The 16,158-nt window shown below is 40.3% G+C and overlaps 1 protein-coding gene across 5 annotated transcripts in view; it reads left to right on the plus strand.

The window, feature by feature from the left end:
* Nucleotides 1–16,158, plus strand: part of LOC135417813 (catenin alpha-3) — a 438,645-nt gene that overhangs the window by 11,972 nt on the left and 410,515 nt on the right. For all 5 annotated transcript variants that reach the window (XM_064662319.1, XM_064662320.1, XM_064662326.1 and 2 more), the window contains 2 exons: nt 3,103–3,209; nt 8,004–8,196. In XM_064662319.1, coding sequence (XP_064518389.1) covers nt 3,108–3,209; nt 8,004–8,196 — 295 coding nt within the window. In that variant the 5' untranslated portion in view covers nt 3,103–3,107. The remainder of the gene's footprint in view (nt 1–3,102; nt 3,210–8,003; nt 8,197–16,158) is intronic.

A 16,158-nucleotide genomic window follows, 5' to 3' on the forward strand; every position in this document is an offset into this window, starting at 1 on the left:
TGCATTTTACTCTAAGAATTCTTAGTCTCCTCTAAATTTTAACCCTGCCCATCATCCCACAGGGGTGGACATAGCAAAACCAGCACAGATGCTTCTCTGCTGTATGTTCAGAGACCACACCAACATGCTGGCAAGTGGGCACAGACATGATCCGGTGTTTGCCAACACTGCAGGACAATCCAAGGTGCACTCACTATGGTTTTGTTAGGGGAGAGGCAAATAAATACCAATGCAGTTTGGAACTGAAGCTGAGGAGAGCAAGGGTGTGAGTGACAGACATTTTTGGCTTTCAGAGCAAGTTATTAGTACTGTAGGGGAGAGCTTACTTGAACGGATTCAAAAAAATCTCTTGCTCATATTTACTATCTTTAATTCCAATGACTGTGTGGAGGTCTGAATGTTGGTGGGAACCTGGCTTCCAGGTTACTCATGGCTCCCTTGCTATCATAGCAAATGCTGCTAGAAATAACTATCTCTGTCTAGAATTTTAATCTACTTGGCAGGCATGGAACCTTTCTGAATATTCATTGTTCAATGAAATGATGCAATTAATAGGTGTTAGTCCTTTGAGACTGCATTTTATACTAGTCCTCTCGCTATTGAGGTAGACAGACTTCACTTGCATCATTATATATTGAGAGTATTTCCAAAGAATTACATGATTGAGAAGTTGGTTTTGCTTTTGTTTTTATTTTCCAAACATAAAGAACCAATAGGTCTAACAGTAAGAATCACTAAAGATAAAAAGCTTTTTTAAAAAGTCTTGCTTGTGTGAGTACAGTGTGGCATATCTTTGGCCTGAGCTGTAAGAATAAGCCCTTGTTGCAGAGGTCAGCACACCAAGGGTGTTATGTGCACAATGTGAAGAAGCCAGGAGGTGTTGCACTTCCATGATGACCCAAGCCGTAGCTGTATGGAGCACTCTGAGTGATTCTAAATTTGTCTTATAGCAATTGTTCCACTAAGCGGTAGATGGAAAGAGCCTGCCTTATTTCTTGCTTTGTTGCATATACAGTGTATTGTCAAGAAGTGACAGCCTGACCCATAACTAACATGCTGGGCTGGATGGGCTGTTGATCTGGTTCTGCAGGACATGTTGGATGTGCTTGTTGATGCTCCTTGATTTTTGATGTCTCCTGTCTCTAGTGCTCTGAGATTCTGAAAACGTTACGTACTTTGGACAAAGTATTTTGCCTGCTGAGAGCATGCCTAACCACCAGTCTCTACAGCTATTCCGTGTTTGCAGAGTGTTTTGTTCTGAGTTCAATGAGTAAATCAGTATTTTCCAGTGAGTAGAACAGAAGATAGCAAGTCATCCATCCGTTGCAAGGCGCTTTGTAGCAGCTGCAGTGAGGCTTTGTGAGTGAGAGGTGTGCTCTGTGCACTTGCACAGCTCCCACTTCATCCTGTGGGGGAGAAGGCACAGCAATTGGATCTGGCAGAAGGGCTGCAGACCTTTCCCACCACTTGTTTCTGAAGCAGTGAATTATGAGGGGGCTCAGTTCCCTTCAAACAGAGGGATAAGGAGTATTTCAAAACTATTGGAATATCCTGCCTACTGATTTATTGGACAGAAAGAGAACCACTGACGCTGGTGATTTTGGGAGTCTCAGATTTTATCTCATTGGGGTTTGTTACAAGTATCTAAATGCTGAATGTGTAAAATCCAGCCATATAATTTGCTTTGACATTTTCTAGAGTTCTCTTTCCATTATTCATTTCCATGGAAGGAAAAGTGTCATTCTGGTCAGTCTGATCTCAAGCTTCTCTTCTCTTTGTCTTTTGGCTTGGAATTAAAATGGAAAAATCCCTTCTCTACATATGGTATCACCTGGCTGAATGCAGCTGAATCTGTGGGAACTAAGGTTTACCACTAGTGCAGCTTGTAATAAAAAAATAAACTTGGCACTTCTTTAACCTTTATTAAGAATGGCAAACCCGTAAATTGCTTTTAACTGTAATTCTTTAGGTATTGTTGATATTATCTTTGCTTGTAAGTGAAATGTGAATAACTCTTCAGATCCATTTCTACACAACTTGCTATAGAAACCCTAAACCTATTGTGTTGTATTAAATCAATGCTAGGTTCACTGGAAGGTAACAATATATCTCTTTAGCCTGCACAGTTGCAGTACTTTATTAGTTTATTATACAGCAGCAATGGTTGTAATAAGTCTTGCTTAAAAATGACAGATACCCATTATTTGTGTGTTTGAAGTCTTTATTGGCTAAAAAGGCTTTGCTGAGCTATGTTTTATGGGATGTTAAATTACTGCAAAATTTAAAATGTCTTTTATTTTGGGACAATAATCAGTTGCATTCCAACTAAAGCACAGTTATAATTCTCTGGTGGTACACACACATTTCAGGCTAATGGCCTGAACCATGGCCCAGTGAACTTGGTGAAAACCCTTAAATTAACATCAATAGACTTTAGATCAAGTTCCTAATGAATGATTTGTTCACTTTAAAGACCTTACTTAGCTTTACTTCCATCTTATTGACTTCACTAATAGGCTGTCTTGACTTAATCTGTCTTGACACTTAGAAAAGGTTTGTTATTGCATGTTGTAAAATGACAAAATACTTCACTTTCTCCTGCTATTAATTTCCAGTAGCTCTAAGGTCTGCTGTATGTTTTTGTTCTTAAGGTGTTTATTATGACCACTGTAATTTGGTGCATGGAGTGAGATAACAAGTATTGTGCACATAGCATTAATGTTTTTGTGATAAATTCAGTAATGTAATATTTTTGCTTTAAAACTCCTTTTTAGACTACTAGAGAACTTACATTTAATGGTATTCTAATGCAATTATCCTTGTGTATTTTTTAATATGTGGTCAATGTAGAAATCTGTGTGGGAATACAAGAAATTATATGTACTTTAAATCTATGATTTCACAGTCCATGTAAGCATTAGCATATTTTTTTTTCACAATGAAGAGTCGTAAAAATTACTTTTTTTTCTTGAAATCCTAAGGCTGTTGTGAAACAAGTCCATATTCCCATAGGCAGTCTCTCTGCTCTGACAGAGGGCAATGAGACTTGCAGTCATGGCTAATAATTACTTACTGCACTTTTTTTTGTTGTTTTGTACCTAGGTGAAATGTCAACCAAAGTGCCAAACATTAAGCTGAAAATTGATCCTCGGGATCTGCAGATCCAGACATTTACAGTGGAGAAATTACTGGAACCGTTGATAATTCAGGTATTTTAGGATTGCAGAAAATAGGAGGGAAGGGAAAAAGGCTGAAGAACTTTGACTAAGGACATTATTATGAAAGGCACACACACAGCTCTTCTGCACTTGTAGTTTATTCTGGCTCAGAATCTGTCCAGGGGGATCTGCCTTCTTCCAGATTTGGTCACTTGTTCAGTCACTTCCATTTTTGCCACACAGTATATCATAGTAAATGTTACATGTTCTCTTGTGCAGTGCTATCTAGTAGATGTTTCAGTGTAGACTACACAGCAAATGGATTTCCAGTGCAGGAACAGTTTCATATTTGAAGTAGTGGACAGAGTAGAAAAGAGCCTTGAAAATCTGTAGGTGAGTTTCTTTATCTGAATTTTGAGAGGAATTGCATTCTGGGGCATTTTAGGGTCTTTAATACAATGGAGAGGACCTACTCAAAGACTTGACCTAATTTTGCAAATAATGTGTATAACTAAGAAAGTGTTAAGAGACCTCTGTAGCAATATGTTACAGGATGAAGAACAGAAAGGAAATCCGTTTTGAAACTTCAGCTATTTTGAATTTTCTCTCCCTTGTGTGTAGAACAAAGATATTGGGTTACCTGCATGTAATTAGTCACACACAGCCCAAGGAAGCAATCTTACCTCTGTCCTTTTCTATGCTCTTCTCAATCTTAGAAAAGCTTGAGTCTGTTAAAAATGGAAGTGCTTTGGTTCTAGGAGAATATGATTTGGGCTGTCTTTCCCCCCTTTCAACCTTAATGCTTTGTTTCAGAACAGAACTGTGGAAGGAAAACTTGAATTTTGAGTGGAAGGAGACAAAAAAGTGCTGAAAATGCAAAAACAGGTTAAAACTAATACTCCAGTGAAGGGTGATTGAGATGCTAGAAGGGTAATAAATGAAAACTGGTCTGTGATTAGAATCAGACCAGTCACAGATAAAAATTATGTTCTTGCTAGATTCACTTAGCAACTGCTGCTGGAATACAGTTTAACTTTGAGATTTATGTTGTAATTTATTTATTTAATAAATAAATTTGTCTTGTAATGCTGTAGCAGGAAAGAAGCAGTGGAAGTGTTTGAGGTTCCCCGAAGTCTACCCTAGCCAGTTATGCTAAATGTTGGAGCAATCATTAGGTTAACAGCATCAATCTTGGAGAAAATCAAGCCAAAACCAGCCTAGGAGGTCACTAGGATGTAGTTGTGGAAGTAACTTTGCAAATTACTTTGTTAGATTGACTTTCACCCCTGCAATCTGCAGTTGGCAGTGGTGATCGCTTTGAAACTGTGAAAATAGTAGGACACATTATTTTGTATAAAACCCCCTCGGACGTGGCAACTTCTCTATCCATGCCCTTTGGAGTCCCTTGGATGACTGATGAAGGACAGGGAGTTGAAAGGCTTCTATTCTCCCCTGTCAGCCATGCCACAGAAGTTTGCTCACCCAGAGAACGCACGCTGTTGGTTTTTATGCTAGGTACGGGGAGTTTTCTTTCTGTGTGCTGAAAGGGATGAACCAGGGTGTGTTTGTATGAGCAGTACTTCAGATTGGAAACAGTGGGCAGGGGTTCTGCTGTTGTCATTAGATCACTTGAGTTCATTTTCAAATGACTAGGGATTGCAGTTACACTGAATTAAATTTTTAACAAAAAATGATAGTTTATGATTGATGCTTAAAAACACTTTTATATTAAGGTAAAAGTGAACCAAATATTTTATACTCAGGGGACCACGACATTGTTTCTTGAACTACTGCAGTATTAAAAGATTGTCTCTAAGTGCTGCCTGGAACTGAATACAGCCTGACAGAACCTCTGCACAGTTCCTTAGGAACTCAGTATTTGGGATAACTATGACAACCCCCCACACCCCTTCGGCCTAATAAGTAATGGCAATAACAGGCAACAGCAGCACGACTAAGCTTTGTAACTGTGATGGCACATGGGCTTGAAAACGACTGAAAACCCCCTTGTGCCTCTAGCACAGCTTTTGCTCCTACCAGAGATGTGCTGGGGGACTTGCTGTGTGTGACAACAAGGTGTTAATGACTGGGAAATGTAGTCATGCATGAGCAGGATTAATGGGGTTATGTTTTCCCTTTTTCTTGTAATGATATCATTTTGACTGTGTATTCTGCCACTACAGTGCAAGCTGTGTTGACAATGGCACACTATGTGAGCTACTGTGTGGTTCAATTCTTTCTGTACGGGATCTGCATAAAGTTTTTGCATTCCTCATTGGGATTCTGTGTTAGAGAATGCAGAGTAGTTTTCTTGTTTTCTGTAATCTCCATGAACAAAGAACTGTCTATTAAATCAGAAGCTGCCTCTGATATTTCCTGATGGTGATGCTGAAGATGAAGGGTCTCGTAGTCAAGAGTTTTCACCTGCAGGAATGATTATTTTTTTCCATGCTTTCCCATTTGTTTTATTTCCTTTCCTCCTCAACATATGAATGAACAGTGCATAGAATGACATTTTACATAAGAAAGACTACAGTAAAAATCTGAGAAATAGAATATATTATTTTCTGGGAAATGTGATTAAATACCTAAGACACATAAAAAGTATCTTTTACGTGATAGATTTTTGGGGCAGCTTGCAATTTTTGATGGTGTTTGATACCTTTCTTGTTGGAAGTATCAGCCTATAATCTCTTTAACTCATTCTTAAAAATATGATCATTGAAACTGCATTAAAGGCTTTAGAACTGATGTTAGAGGGTTCGTAAAAATAAAAGGTAGAACGATTCTTATTCCCAGTGCATTCTCTTACCAGCTGGCTGATTTATGTGCAATAAATAATTTCATTTTCTTCCTTTGAGCTACAGTCAGAAAAATACATGAGCCCTCTCTAACAATCTGAGCCAGAGTTATTAATGTTGCTGTCTCCCTTGGGACCTGCTGAAGCAGTCTATGTCAAGTGGATGGTCCTTTTTCTCCCCAAATTTCACATGAATGACGTAGGGGGCAGGGCTTTTATCTTTCAAAGATGTGTTTATAGAAATGTTCCCAGAGGATGTTTGTCAGTGACTTTTAAAAGTACTGATTCATGAAAAGCACTCGAGTGCATGAATTCATGGACAAAATCTAAGGGTGAGCTGAGGCACAGAGAGCACACTTCTCATTTTGTGCCTGTGTGTGGAGCCCTCCTTCACAGACCAGCTCAAACTACAACTCCACTGCAACACTTAGCTGAGTTTGCCTGCTGACCTGAAAAATTCAGAGTCAATTCTCTTGCTTTGCCTATCCAATACTGCTGGTGGTTGGAATGCCATTAATAAAATGAAGCTCCAGGGTTAGATCTGTACTTAAGATTATACTATCCATGCTTCAGCACAGAGAACAGAACAGAGGATTAAAAAACATCAGTGAACTTAATGAAAAAATCCTTTCGGAGTCTTTCCATAGTGTGACAGCTCAAGCAATGTCTTTAGAGCATAGTCATTCAGAAACATTCTGTTGGAGTGTGGAGGCTGTGCTCAGATGATGAGGAATGTTGAGTGGGATGCTCTATGAAAATAAGTTCTTTATGGATGTTGAAATGTGTTGTTAAAAAATATAATTTGGACAAAGCTGCAGTATAACTACATTCTGGGCAAAATGATGTACAATTTTAATGTTGAGAGCATACCAAAGACTTCAGAGGTGCTGAGTTCTGGCCACTGTGATACTCCCTTGTAAGAAGAGAAGGCATTTGGAAAGGTGTCTGTACTCATTTTGAGTATTTGTTTCTGAGATACCTTGGGAGTCTTAAGTTGGAAATATGGAAGATTCAGCACTTTAGGGGGAAAAGGACCTGGGGGTGCTGTTGGACAGCAGCTGAACATAAGCCAGCATGTGCCCAGGTGGCCAGAAGGCCAGTGGGATCCTGGCCTGGATCAGAAATAGTGTGGCCACAGGACTAGGGCAGTGATTGTGCACTGGTGAGGTCACACCTCAAATACTGTGTTCAGTTTTAGGCCCCTCATGACAAGAAAGACATTCAGTTGCTGGAGAGTGTCCAGAGAAGGGCAATGGATATGGGGAAGGGTCTGGAGCACAAGTCTGAGGAGGAGCAGCTGTGGGTGTTTAGCCTGGAGAAAAGGAGGCTTGGGGGGACCTTATTGCTCTCAATTCCCTGAAAGGAGGTTGTGGCCAGGTGGGGGTTGGTCTCTTCTCCCAGATAACAAGTGATTGAAGAAGAGGAAATGGCCTCAAGTTGCACCAAGGGATGTTTAGATTGGATATTAAGAAAAATTCTGCCCCTGACAGGAGTGTCAAGCATTGGAACAGGCTGCCAAGGGAAGTGGTGGGGTCACCATCCCTTGAAGTATTCAAAAAACATGTGAATGTGGTGCTTAGGAACATGGTTTGGTGGTGGACTTGGCAATGTTAGCTTTATGGTTGGACTCTGATTTTGGAGATCTTTTCCAACCTTAATGATTCCTTGCTGAACCCTCCTTGGATAGCACTAGTAATTTGTTGTTATTATTATGAGCAAATTTTAAAATAAGCAGTGTCAGGAGTCAGCATCAGAGATTTCTATTAGATGAGATGAGAGATTTCATAGATGAGATTTCTAATGACTTTGCTTTGATCATACAGAAAGAACACAAAAATGAGGCATATTGAGTAAAATTCTCTGTCAGATTTTATTCAGTAGTTTTGTCCATTCTCAGCATGTGTGCTGACCTTGCCTGTCTCTAAAGCAGTGGGAATCTATTTGCTTATTCTCAACTATATCTTTTTTTTAATTTGAGAACAATATAAATTCACTTATTGTTGAACTTACATCATTATTGTGTTTTTTGTTTCCTTTAATTGTAGGTTACAACACTAGTGAACTGTCCACAGAATCCTTCTAGTAAGAAAAAGGGCCGTTCCAAAAGAGCTCGTGTCTTGCTGGCTTCTGTGGAAGAAGCCACTTGGAATCTGTTGGACAAGGGAGAAAAAATTGCCAAAGAAGCAGCTGTGTTTAAAGAGGAACTTCATGCAGCTCTTGCTGATGTCAGGAAAGAGAGTAAGTATGTGACAAACAGTGTAGGCCCCACAAGGAATTAGTTTAACCATGTAACACTGGTATCAAAGTGAAGGTAGGATATCCAGGAGAAATGTGTTTTGATGTGCAAATGTCTGAACTTTGTGTTGTCTAATCGTGTATTCTCAGATACCACTTATAAGGAGGTAAAGTGTGCAAGCTGTGCCCCATTGTGGAAAAAGACTTATATCAGTGGAAGTTATGTTGTTGGAAATTTTTTTTTCAATGAATACAGGATGCCCCTTGGCAATTTTAGTGGCTGTTAAGCACAAGTTGAAGTTAATATTTGCTTTAATGCTCTTCTTGCAAAGAGGCTGTTCACCCAAATGGGGGATTAAGGCCTTTTAGTGAAAAATCTAAACCTGAAAATCTTCCCTCTTTTGTGCAGTAGTAAGGATTTTCTTTGGGAGGAAAGAGTAATAGTCCTGTTGGGAGGTATGTTTTGGGACCTCAGTAGGAGGAAGATGGATTCTGTAGCCTACTGTAAGTCATCCCCTCATGATAGAGCAGCTCCTCTTTGGTGAGTTTTGCCATATTCCATTTTGTCGTGGCTTATCTCCCCATTTCCAATGAGATTCATGGAACAGGACTAGGTTTTGTGATCTGCTGAGAATTTTCCTTCAGGCTTTATTGATTTTTACTTTCCCCATAAATGCTCAAAATATTTGGGAGAATATGAAGGCCAGGCTCAAATAAGTCAGATAATCAACATCCTAAATGTGTTCCTGCAGAAATCACAAGTTCAACTTCATGCATGTTTTAATTGTATCACCCTGCTCTTACTAAAGATGTGATTTAATCAATTTATTTTTAAAATTTATTTTATTTCATTTAGTCTTCCTCTCCGTGCAGCTGGGCTGGTTTCTGAATCTGTGCTGTTGTTCAGGGTAGTGATTCCTGGCTCCTGAGATGGCTGTGGTTTAGAGTTTGATATATGCATGTGGTGTCTGAGATACCTTAAGGTCCTTTGTGATTAAAAGCATTATGACCAGCATGTGTCACTGTTATCTGTCACACTGATCAGCTGAGGCTCTTGAAAAATCAGTCACTTTGGAGTACTCTTAAAATGTTAGCCCATCCATTACAGGCCGATAACACAAGGCAAGAATACAATATATACCTTTATATTGATTTTTATACATGGATAAATTGAAAATGTGAAATATTTTTATATTACTTATTGATTCTCAGCCAAGGCCAGAGATAAATACAAAAATAAATAATACATAAAGTAGATTATATACACCTCATACATTTTAAAAGAATGTTAAATCCGTGTTATCACCTGTCATTATGCTATGACAAATTGAGTGTTCACAACCCATCTCTCTCTAAGGATTTGCCAAACTGCACAAGTCAATTTTAAGAAATTGTTGAACAAGTGTAAAAAAAAAATAGCAGTTCATTAATTTTGCAGATACCTGTAGCCTTTGAAGCCGTGTGTTATTTTTAATTTGTGGTGTGCCACATCACATGCGACTTCATTGCCTGTTATTCAAGCCACATTCTGCTGCTGTTAAATGTCTCCTGTTATTTACTTCAAGCTCTTTGAAAGGATGTGGGTCGTCAACTATTGCATGCATGTGGTTGCGTGCAGTCACCTGCCATTCATGTCATAGCATATCATATTTAATTTTCTAGGGGCATACTTTTCTGTGGTGACTGGCAGGTGTATCTTTATTAATACAATTTTAAATAAATTAGGAGTTTTTGCACGTGGTTCCAGCTCGTATTTACTGTCTAATGGCATCCTGAAACGTTGCTGTAGGTGATGTCACGCCCATGTGACCCAGAGTCGCACCCTGACATCTGGAAAGAATAAATCCTCTCTCCCCTCCTCGTGAGTTTTAGCTTTTCTGACTCACTGAATTTGGTGAGTTGAGGATGCAACATGAAAATCGAAGCCTTACTTCTTTGGAATGTCAGTCACCAGTGTGAAAATGCTGCTTTGTTACTTTTGGAGCTCTTTAATAGAAGTTCCTTTTAAGGGACTATTTTCAAGCTGCTTCTGATAATCCTGTACATAATTTTGGAGAATAAAGGAGCAAATTAGTAGGATTAAAATGAACAGCAGTGATAAGATTTGTCATATTTAATTCATCTGATGCACGAGTGATTCATGGTCTTCAGAAATCTGGACATGGGTATGGCTTTGCTGATTACAGTTTGGTCTTGACACTCAGTAGATGAGATTTTGGTAACTCAAATTTAGTTGAATTCTGTTAGTGACCTCTGAAAGAAGGTGTTGCTCTAATGAATGGCAGATGAATATAACCTGAAGAAATCTCATGTCTGCTTCCTTGACATCTGCAAAGTTTTACCACAGTCTTTGAGCTGATCATTTTAATACAGAGGTCCTCTGCATTTTTCTTCGTTTCCTGTCAAGAAACTACTTTTCAGGCCTATCTCTATCCCCATCTTGATTCCCCTTCTTCTGGAACTCAGCTCAGGGTCAGCAGGAAGGTGTGTGGTTGGGGGACTGTCATCACCCAGAAACCTCCTAGCCCAGTAACTGAGGAACTGCCACGTTTGCCTGTTGAATGGATTTGGTGAAGCTTTGTTAAAGGGTACTCATGCTCACATTTTTATTCTAAAATAGTGTAATAACCCCCAAAATAAGTATATTTAAAAATTCTCACTGACAGATTTCATATGTGTACAGAATTTCAAAAGATTGCCTTCTGATTCAGTGTACTGTGAAATAAGTGACCCCAATGCAAAGGGGGTAAGAAGCATTGTTCAACCATGAATGCTTCTGACACTAAACATCAGCTTCTAATGAATGTCCTGATTCTGAGATTTAATCAGTTTTAAGACAAAACAGTTCTATAGTTTGTGTGGTGAAATGTTGTCTGAGAAATCTGAATTAAAGTCTAGCATTATACTTAGGATAATGATTTTTTTGCATTTGTGTGAAGATGTGATGGTTTATGGTTTTCAAACAGTTGTGTGGGCATAGCTGAAATGCCATTGCTTACTGACTATATATAGTCAGAAACACAACAGTTGTTGTCTGTGTTGTTTCTCTCTCTTGCAATGTCAGTGTTTCTTGCCTTTGGCTATTACCATACTCAAGTGTGTTCCTAGATAAGCCTTTCATCACATATAGCAGTGAACTGAAAGCAAGTTACTGGCTGGAGTTACATTTTGAGCCTTCAGCTCTTTGAAAGGAAATTATAAAAAATACTTTGATATTTTGAATGTCCGTATTTAATGTCTTTTGACATTAAACAGGGGAGGCAAGACTTTTATGGCATGGAAGAAACTACCATTCACTGACAAGAAATGGGGAGTTTAAAGACATTTACTAAAGGAAGGGTAAAGTGATCTTTTGTATTATACTATATTCTTATTTGTCCCTCCCCTCATCTTAAAAGTAAACTTAACTTTCTCATCCCACATTAAGAGGTACATGTGTGTGTTCTGCATCTAAGGGACTTTAATTCTGTTAGAGACAGAACTTAGATATTCAAATGCCTTAAAATAACCTGTGCTGTACATGCTTTTCATCAAACCAAGAACAGATGCCTTGTAGAAAAGCTTCTGACGTCACCATCACTGGATCAGGTGTCCCTGAGTGGGAAAGGGGGAATGAAGAGGTGGATGTAAGGCATGATGGGGGGGTGTGGTGGCTCTGATTGCACATTAGGAAGAACTGTATGAGATGTGGAAGTGGAACTTCCTGGTATGCAGCAGTGAAATAATTGCAATGCAACAGAATACAGTGATGTCTGAGTGAGGTAAGACTCTGTGGCAGGAGAGAAATGTCCTGTAACATCTACAGAAAGCTATTGTGGGAATCTGAGTTATCACAGTTAGTAAGTGTTCTGTTAACTGTTCTGTTAACCAGGTGGTGAGACCCCACCTGGAATACTGTATTCAGCTCTGGGGCCTCCAGCAGGAGAAGGACATGGACCTGTTGGAGCCAGTCCAGGGAAGGTCACAAAGATGATCAGAGGGATGGAACACCTCCTGTTAAGACAGACTGAGAGAGCTGGGGTTGTTCAGCTTGGAGAAGAGAAGGCTCTGGGGAGACCTTATTGCAGCCTTTCAGTACCTAAAGGGGACCTACAAGAGAGCTGGAAAGGGACTTTTGACAAGGGAGAAAAGCTTTAAACTGAAAGAGGATGATTTAGTTGGGATGTAAGGAAGACATTCTTCACTATGTAGATGGTGAGGCCCTGGCACAGGCTGTCCAGAGAAGCTGTGGCTGCCCCATCCCTGGAAGTGTTCAAGGCTGGGTTGAGTGGGGCTTGGAGCAACCTGGTCTAATGGAAGGTGTCCCTGTCCATGTCAGGAGAGTTGGAACTAGATGATCTTTTTAAGGTCCCTTCCAACCCAAACCATTCTATGATTTTGTATTATAAACCATTGTGGTTTTTTTTCTTGTTTGTTTGTATTTTTTTTTCTCTCAAGTTTGAGACTGGGACATTTGAAATACTCTCTTTTTACTGACTCTGGTATGTCCCTCACTCCCTTAGTAAATGAGCTCCTTTTGACAACTGTGTTTCTCTGGAACTGTAAATCCACCAGCCTCTAATGGTGCAGTTCACAGGAGTGGGTGACTGGACTTTCTTGGCAACAATACCTCCTTGTGGGAGGACACAAGAATGGCATAAAATTCGCTGCATTCCATGAGGATTTCACACTGCTGCAGCTAAAAATAATAACAAAAAAAATGAGAGGAGAAAGCCAGTTGTAAATACATATAGAAGAGAGAGTAATGTGATTGTTAGATTTAGCACAAAAAAGACAATCTATTCAAAGAAATAAGAAAGCATAGTTCTGTTGATCTTGCCTAAACCAAGAGCGTGTGGCTGCAGTCTCACTACGGGCACAATGCCTGCTGCCGGCCTGGCACAAGCTGTCAGCTGACTGCTAACAGGATTATGGTTGACTTGTTTTGAAAGGAATTTCTGTGGAAGTTTTCGGACGTTTTTGGTGCTGGGTTGTCTTGGTCGGAGATAATTTGGAGGGGGGGAGACCTCAGACATTAGTCTCCTCCCTCAGATTCAATGCCCCTGGTTGAAGAGAGACACCAAATATGGCTGTAAGTGAAACAATAACTCTTCACCAAGAAGAATGCTGATAACAATACTGATAAAACTGGGTTAAACCAATCGATAAGGAGAAACTGGGACAGGAGTCAGCACAGGGCTGGGAACACTCAAGTGACTGGAAGGACCTGCAAGACACCCGTTGGATCCAGCGGTGAAACTTTGTTGGTGCAATTTCCATGTTCTTTGCTCAAAGTGTCGCTCGCAGTCCAGATCCATCACGGTGGTGTGGAGGCCCCAGGTGGGCAGGGAAGCCCGAAAACTCAGAGTTACACGTGCTCAGGTTCAGGTGGGAGCACCTCCAGTATCTCCCCTGGGCTGAGGAGTTTTACACTGGATAATATAATACTGTGAGTCAGGGATACTACAGGAGTCTTTGACCCTTCTAAGATGTTGCAGCTGTCTTGTATTTCAGTGCAGCTGAGTCCATTTTGGCTGATTGTGGCTTATCAACAAGAGATGCATCCCTTCAGGCCAGGTATGAATGTTCTGGGGAGTTATCTCAGCTGAGTCATCTGTGTAAGGAAAAAGAAGCACTACCCCACCTTGCAGAGTTTCATGGAACCAATGGGGTTGGAAAAGACCTCTGAGATGATCAAGTCCAAGTTTGTTGCTTTCCTTATCTTGTTTAACACCCAGTTTATAGCCTGAGGTTTTGGATGTGCAGCTTCAGCTCCTGACCTGGATGGCCACTCTGCAAATTGTTAGCAAAGCACAGGGCTGATTGAGCCTTTAACAATAAGAGTCCAGTCTCTTACAAGCACCTGGGCAGTCACTGCAGGTGGTCGAGTGTTGGAGTCATTAATCATTAGCACTTCACTCTCTTTAAAGAAGGCTGAACACCAAAAAACCAAAGAGGCCTATTTGGAGAAGAGAGAGAAGGAAAGGCTGATACTAGAATTTTTGTGTAACCCAGGACATGGATAAAGTGCATGAATCCTCCAACTGTTTTCTACCTGTGGCTGAACCATGATTTTACCTTTCCTTGTGCCTAAGCAGAGATTTTTGTGAGCATGTGTGTAAGTGGCAGTCATTTGGCACAGCAGTAGCTGTCAATAGCTGATTAGCTAATGGTAGAACACCATTTACTTTGGGAGTCATCTATGTGTGTGTGCTGAAAAGAGTCTTGGAAATATCTGCCTGCCAATAATTGTGTAGTTATGATATAGCCTGTTTTTGATTCTTTGAATTGCTTTGCATTTGATTGTCTAAAATAGTTGAAATATTATAAATACTACCACCTTTCCAATTCCCTATTTGTGCCACTAAAAGGGCATTTTTTGTGTGTCATTGTTTGTGACAAATGTAATTATGGAATAATATTCATTTGATGGGAATTACCATAAAAATAGATGAAATTGCATCAGACTGTCATGCTGTTCGCTGTATTTTAAGAAAGTTCTTGTCATGTTGTTGTTGGAGCTGTCATTTTCTGCTGTTTGCACTTCTAGCTCCTATCTGCCTAGCCTACATCTCATAGCTCTGTTTTAGGGTTGTGATTTTTATACTTGTTCTACTGGCCATCCCAGTTTATGTCCAACTCATTTCTAAGGGGCTGATCATATTCAGACCCTTCTGGTTTTGTCTTTGCTCACAGAATCACAGGATGGTTGAGGGTGGAAGGGAGCTCTGGAGGTCAGGTGGTCCAATGCCCTGGCTCAGGCAGGGCCCACAGTCTGCCCAGGACCATGCCCGGTCAGGTTTTGAATATCTCCCAGGATGGAGACTCCACAACCTTCCTGGTCAGCCTGTGCCCCTGCTGAGTCACTCTCATAGTGACAAATCATTTTCCGATGTTTAGATGAAATGTCTCCTGTGTGTCAGTTTGTGCTCATTGCCTCTTGCCCTGTCACTGAGCACCACTGAGAACAGTCTGACTCCATCTTCTTTTCACCTTCCTTCTGGTGTTTGTGCAGACTGGTGAGATCCCCCTGAGTTTTCTCTGGCCTCAACAGCTCTGGCCTCCCAGCTCTCTCAGCCTTCCCTCGTATGACAGGTGCTCTGGTCCCTGAATCATCTTTGTGGCTAAGGATATCCATGTTGAAAGGGTACTATTTTCAGATTTTGGGACTATTTGCAGTTTTGAAGTGTCTCAGGTGCTTGAGAGACATGCAAATCCATACAGCCATTGTCTTCTGGAAGGCACAATAGCAGAGGCCTCGGCAAATAATCACATGTGTGGCCTGTGAATATGCAGTTCAGCCTCGTGTTTGTGGGAGGGGGAAAACATTACATTAGAGGTTTCTGAGGAGCTGCTGTGCTGTCAGAATTTTGTTTTTTGTTCCCAACTTTTATTAAATATTCCTGGCAATAGCACTGTTTTCTGTCCTCAGCTGAGCTATATCTCACTTCTTTCCTGATCCATTCAATTGCTAACTCACAGGCTTACCATTCACTCCTGTCTGGGCTTCTCACAACTGAGCACTTTCACTCCTTCCTAATTAGGCAATTCCTTTCCAATCTGTAGCTCTGCTTTCCTGGTCAGCTTTGTTTGGACCACTTTTACTGTGCACAGAGACACTCCTGGCTGGTTATTCTGAGTCAGTAATAGTGGGTTATTGGCTAATGTATACTCGCTAATGATAGTTGAGGCTAATGCACGACTGAACTAGGTGTGAATGTATTTATTAAACTTGGGTGTTTGTCACTGTTGTTATTGTTAAATTTAGTTAAATTTAATTAAAACTTCACGTTGGGGAGCAGTATATTGCTGTCCACTGGCACAGTCAATAGCTGCATGGCATCGATTTCACGTATTTCGTGTCAGTCAGATGTTTGAGTCTATGAAGTTTTCATTCCATTAACTTATATTTGTAATGAGGAGAACAATATTTGATTCCCTTCTGTGACCAGGAATTATTTAATAGCAAGGACACCAAAGTACACA

This window comes from Pseudopipra pipra, chromosome 8 (assembly GCF_036250125.1).
Source record: "Pseudopipra pipra isolate bDixPip1 chromosome 8, bDixPip1.hap1, whole genome shotgun sequence".
Taxonomy (NCBI): Eukaryota; Metazoa; Chordata; class Aves; order Passeriformes; family Pipridae; genus Pseudopipra; species Pseudopipra pipra.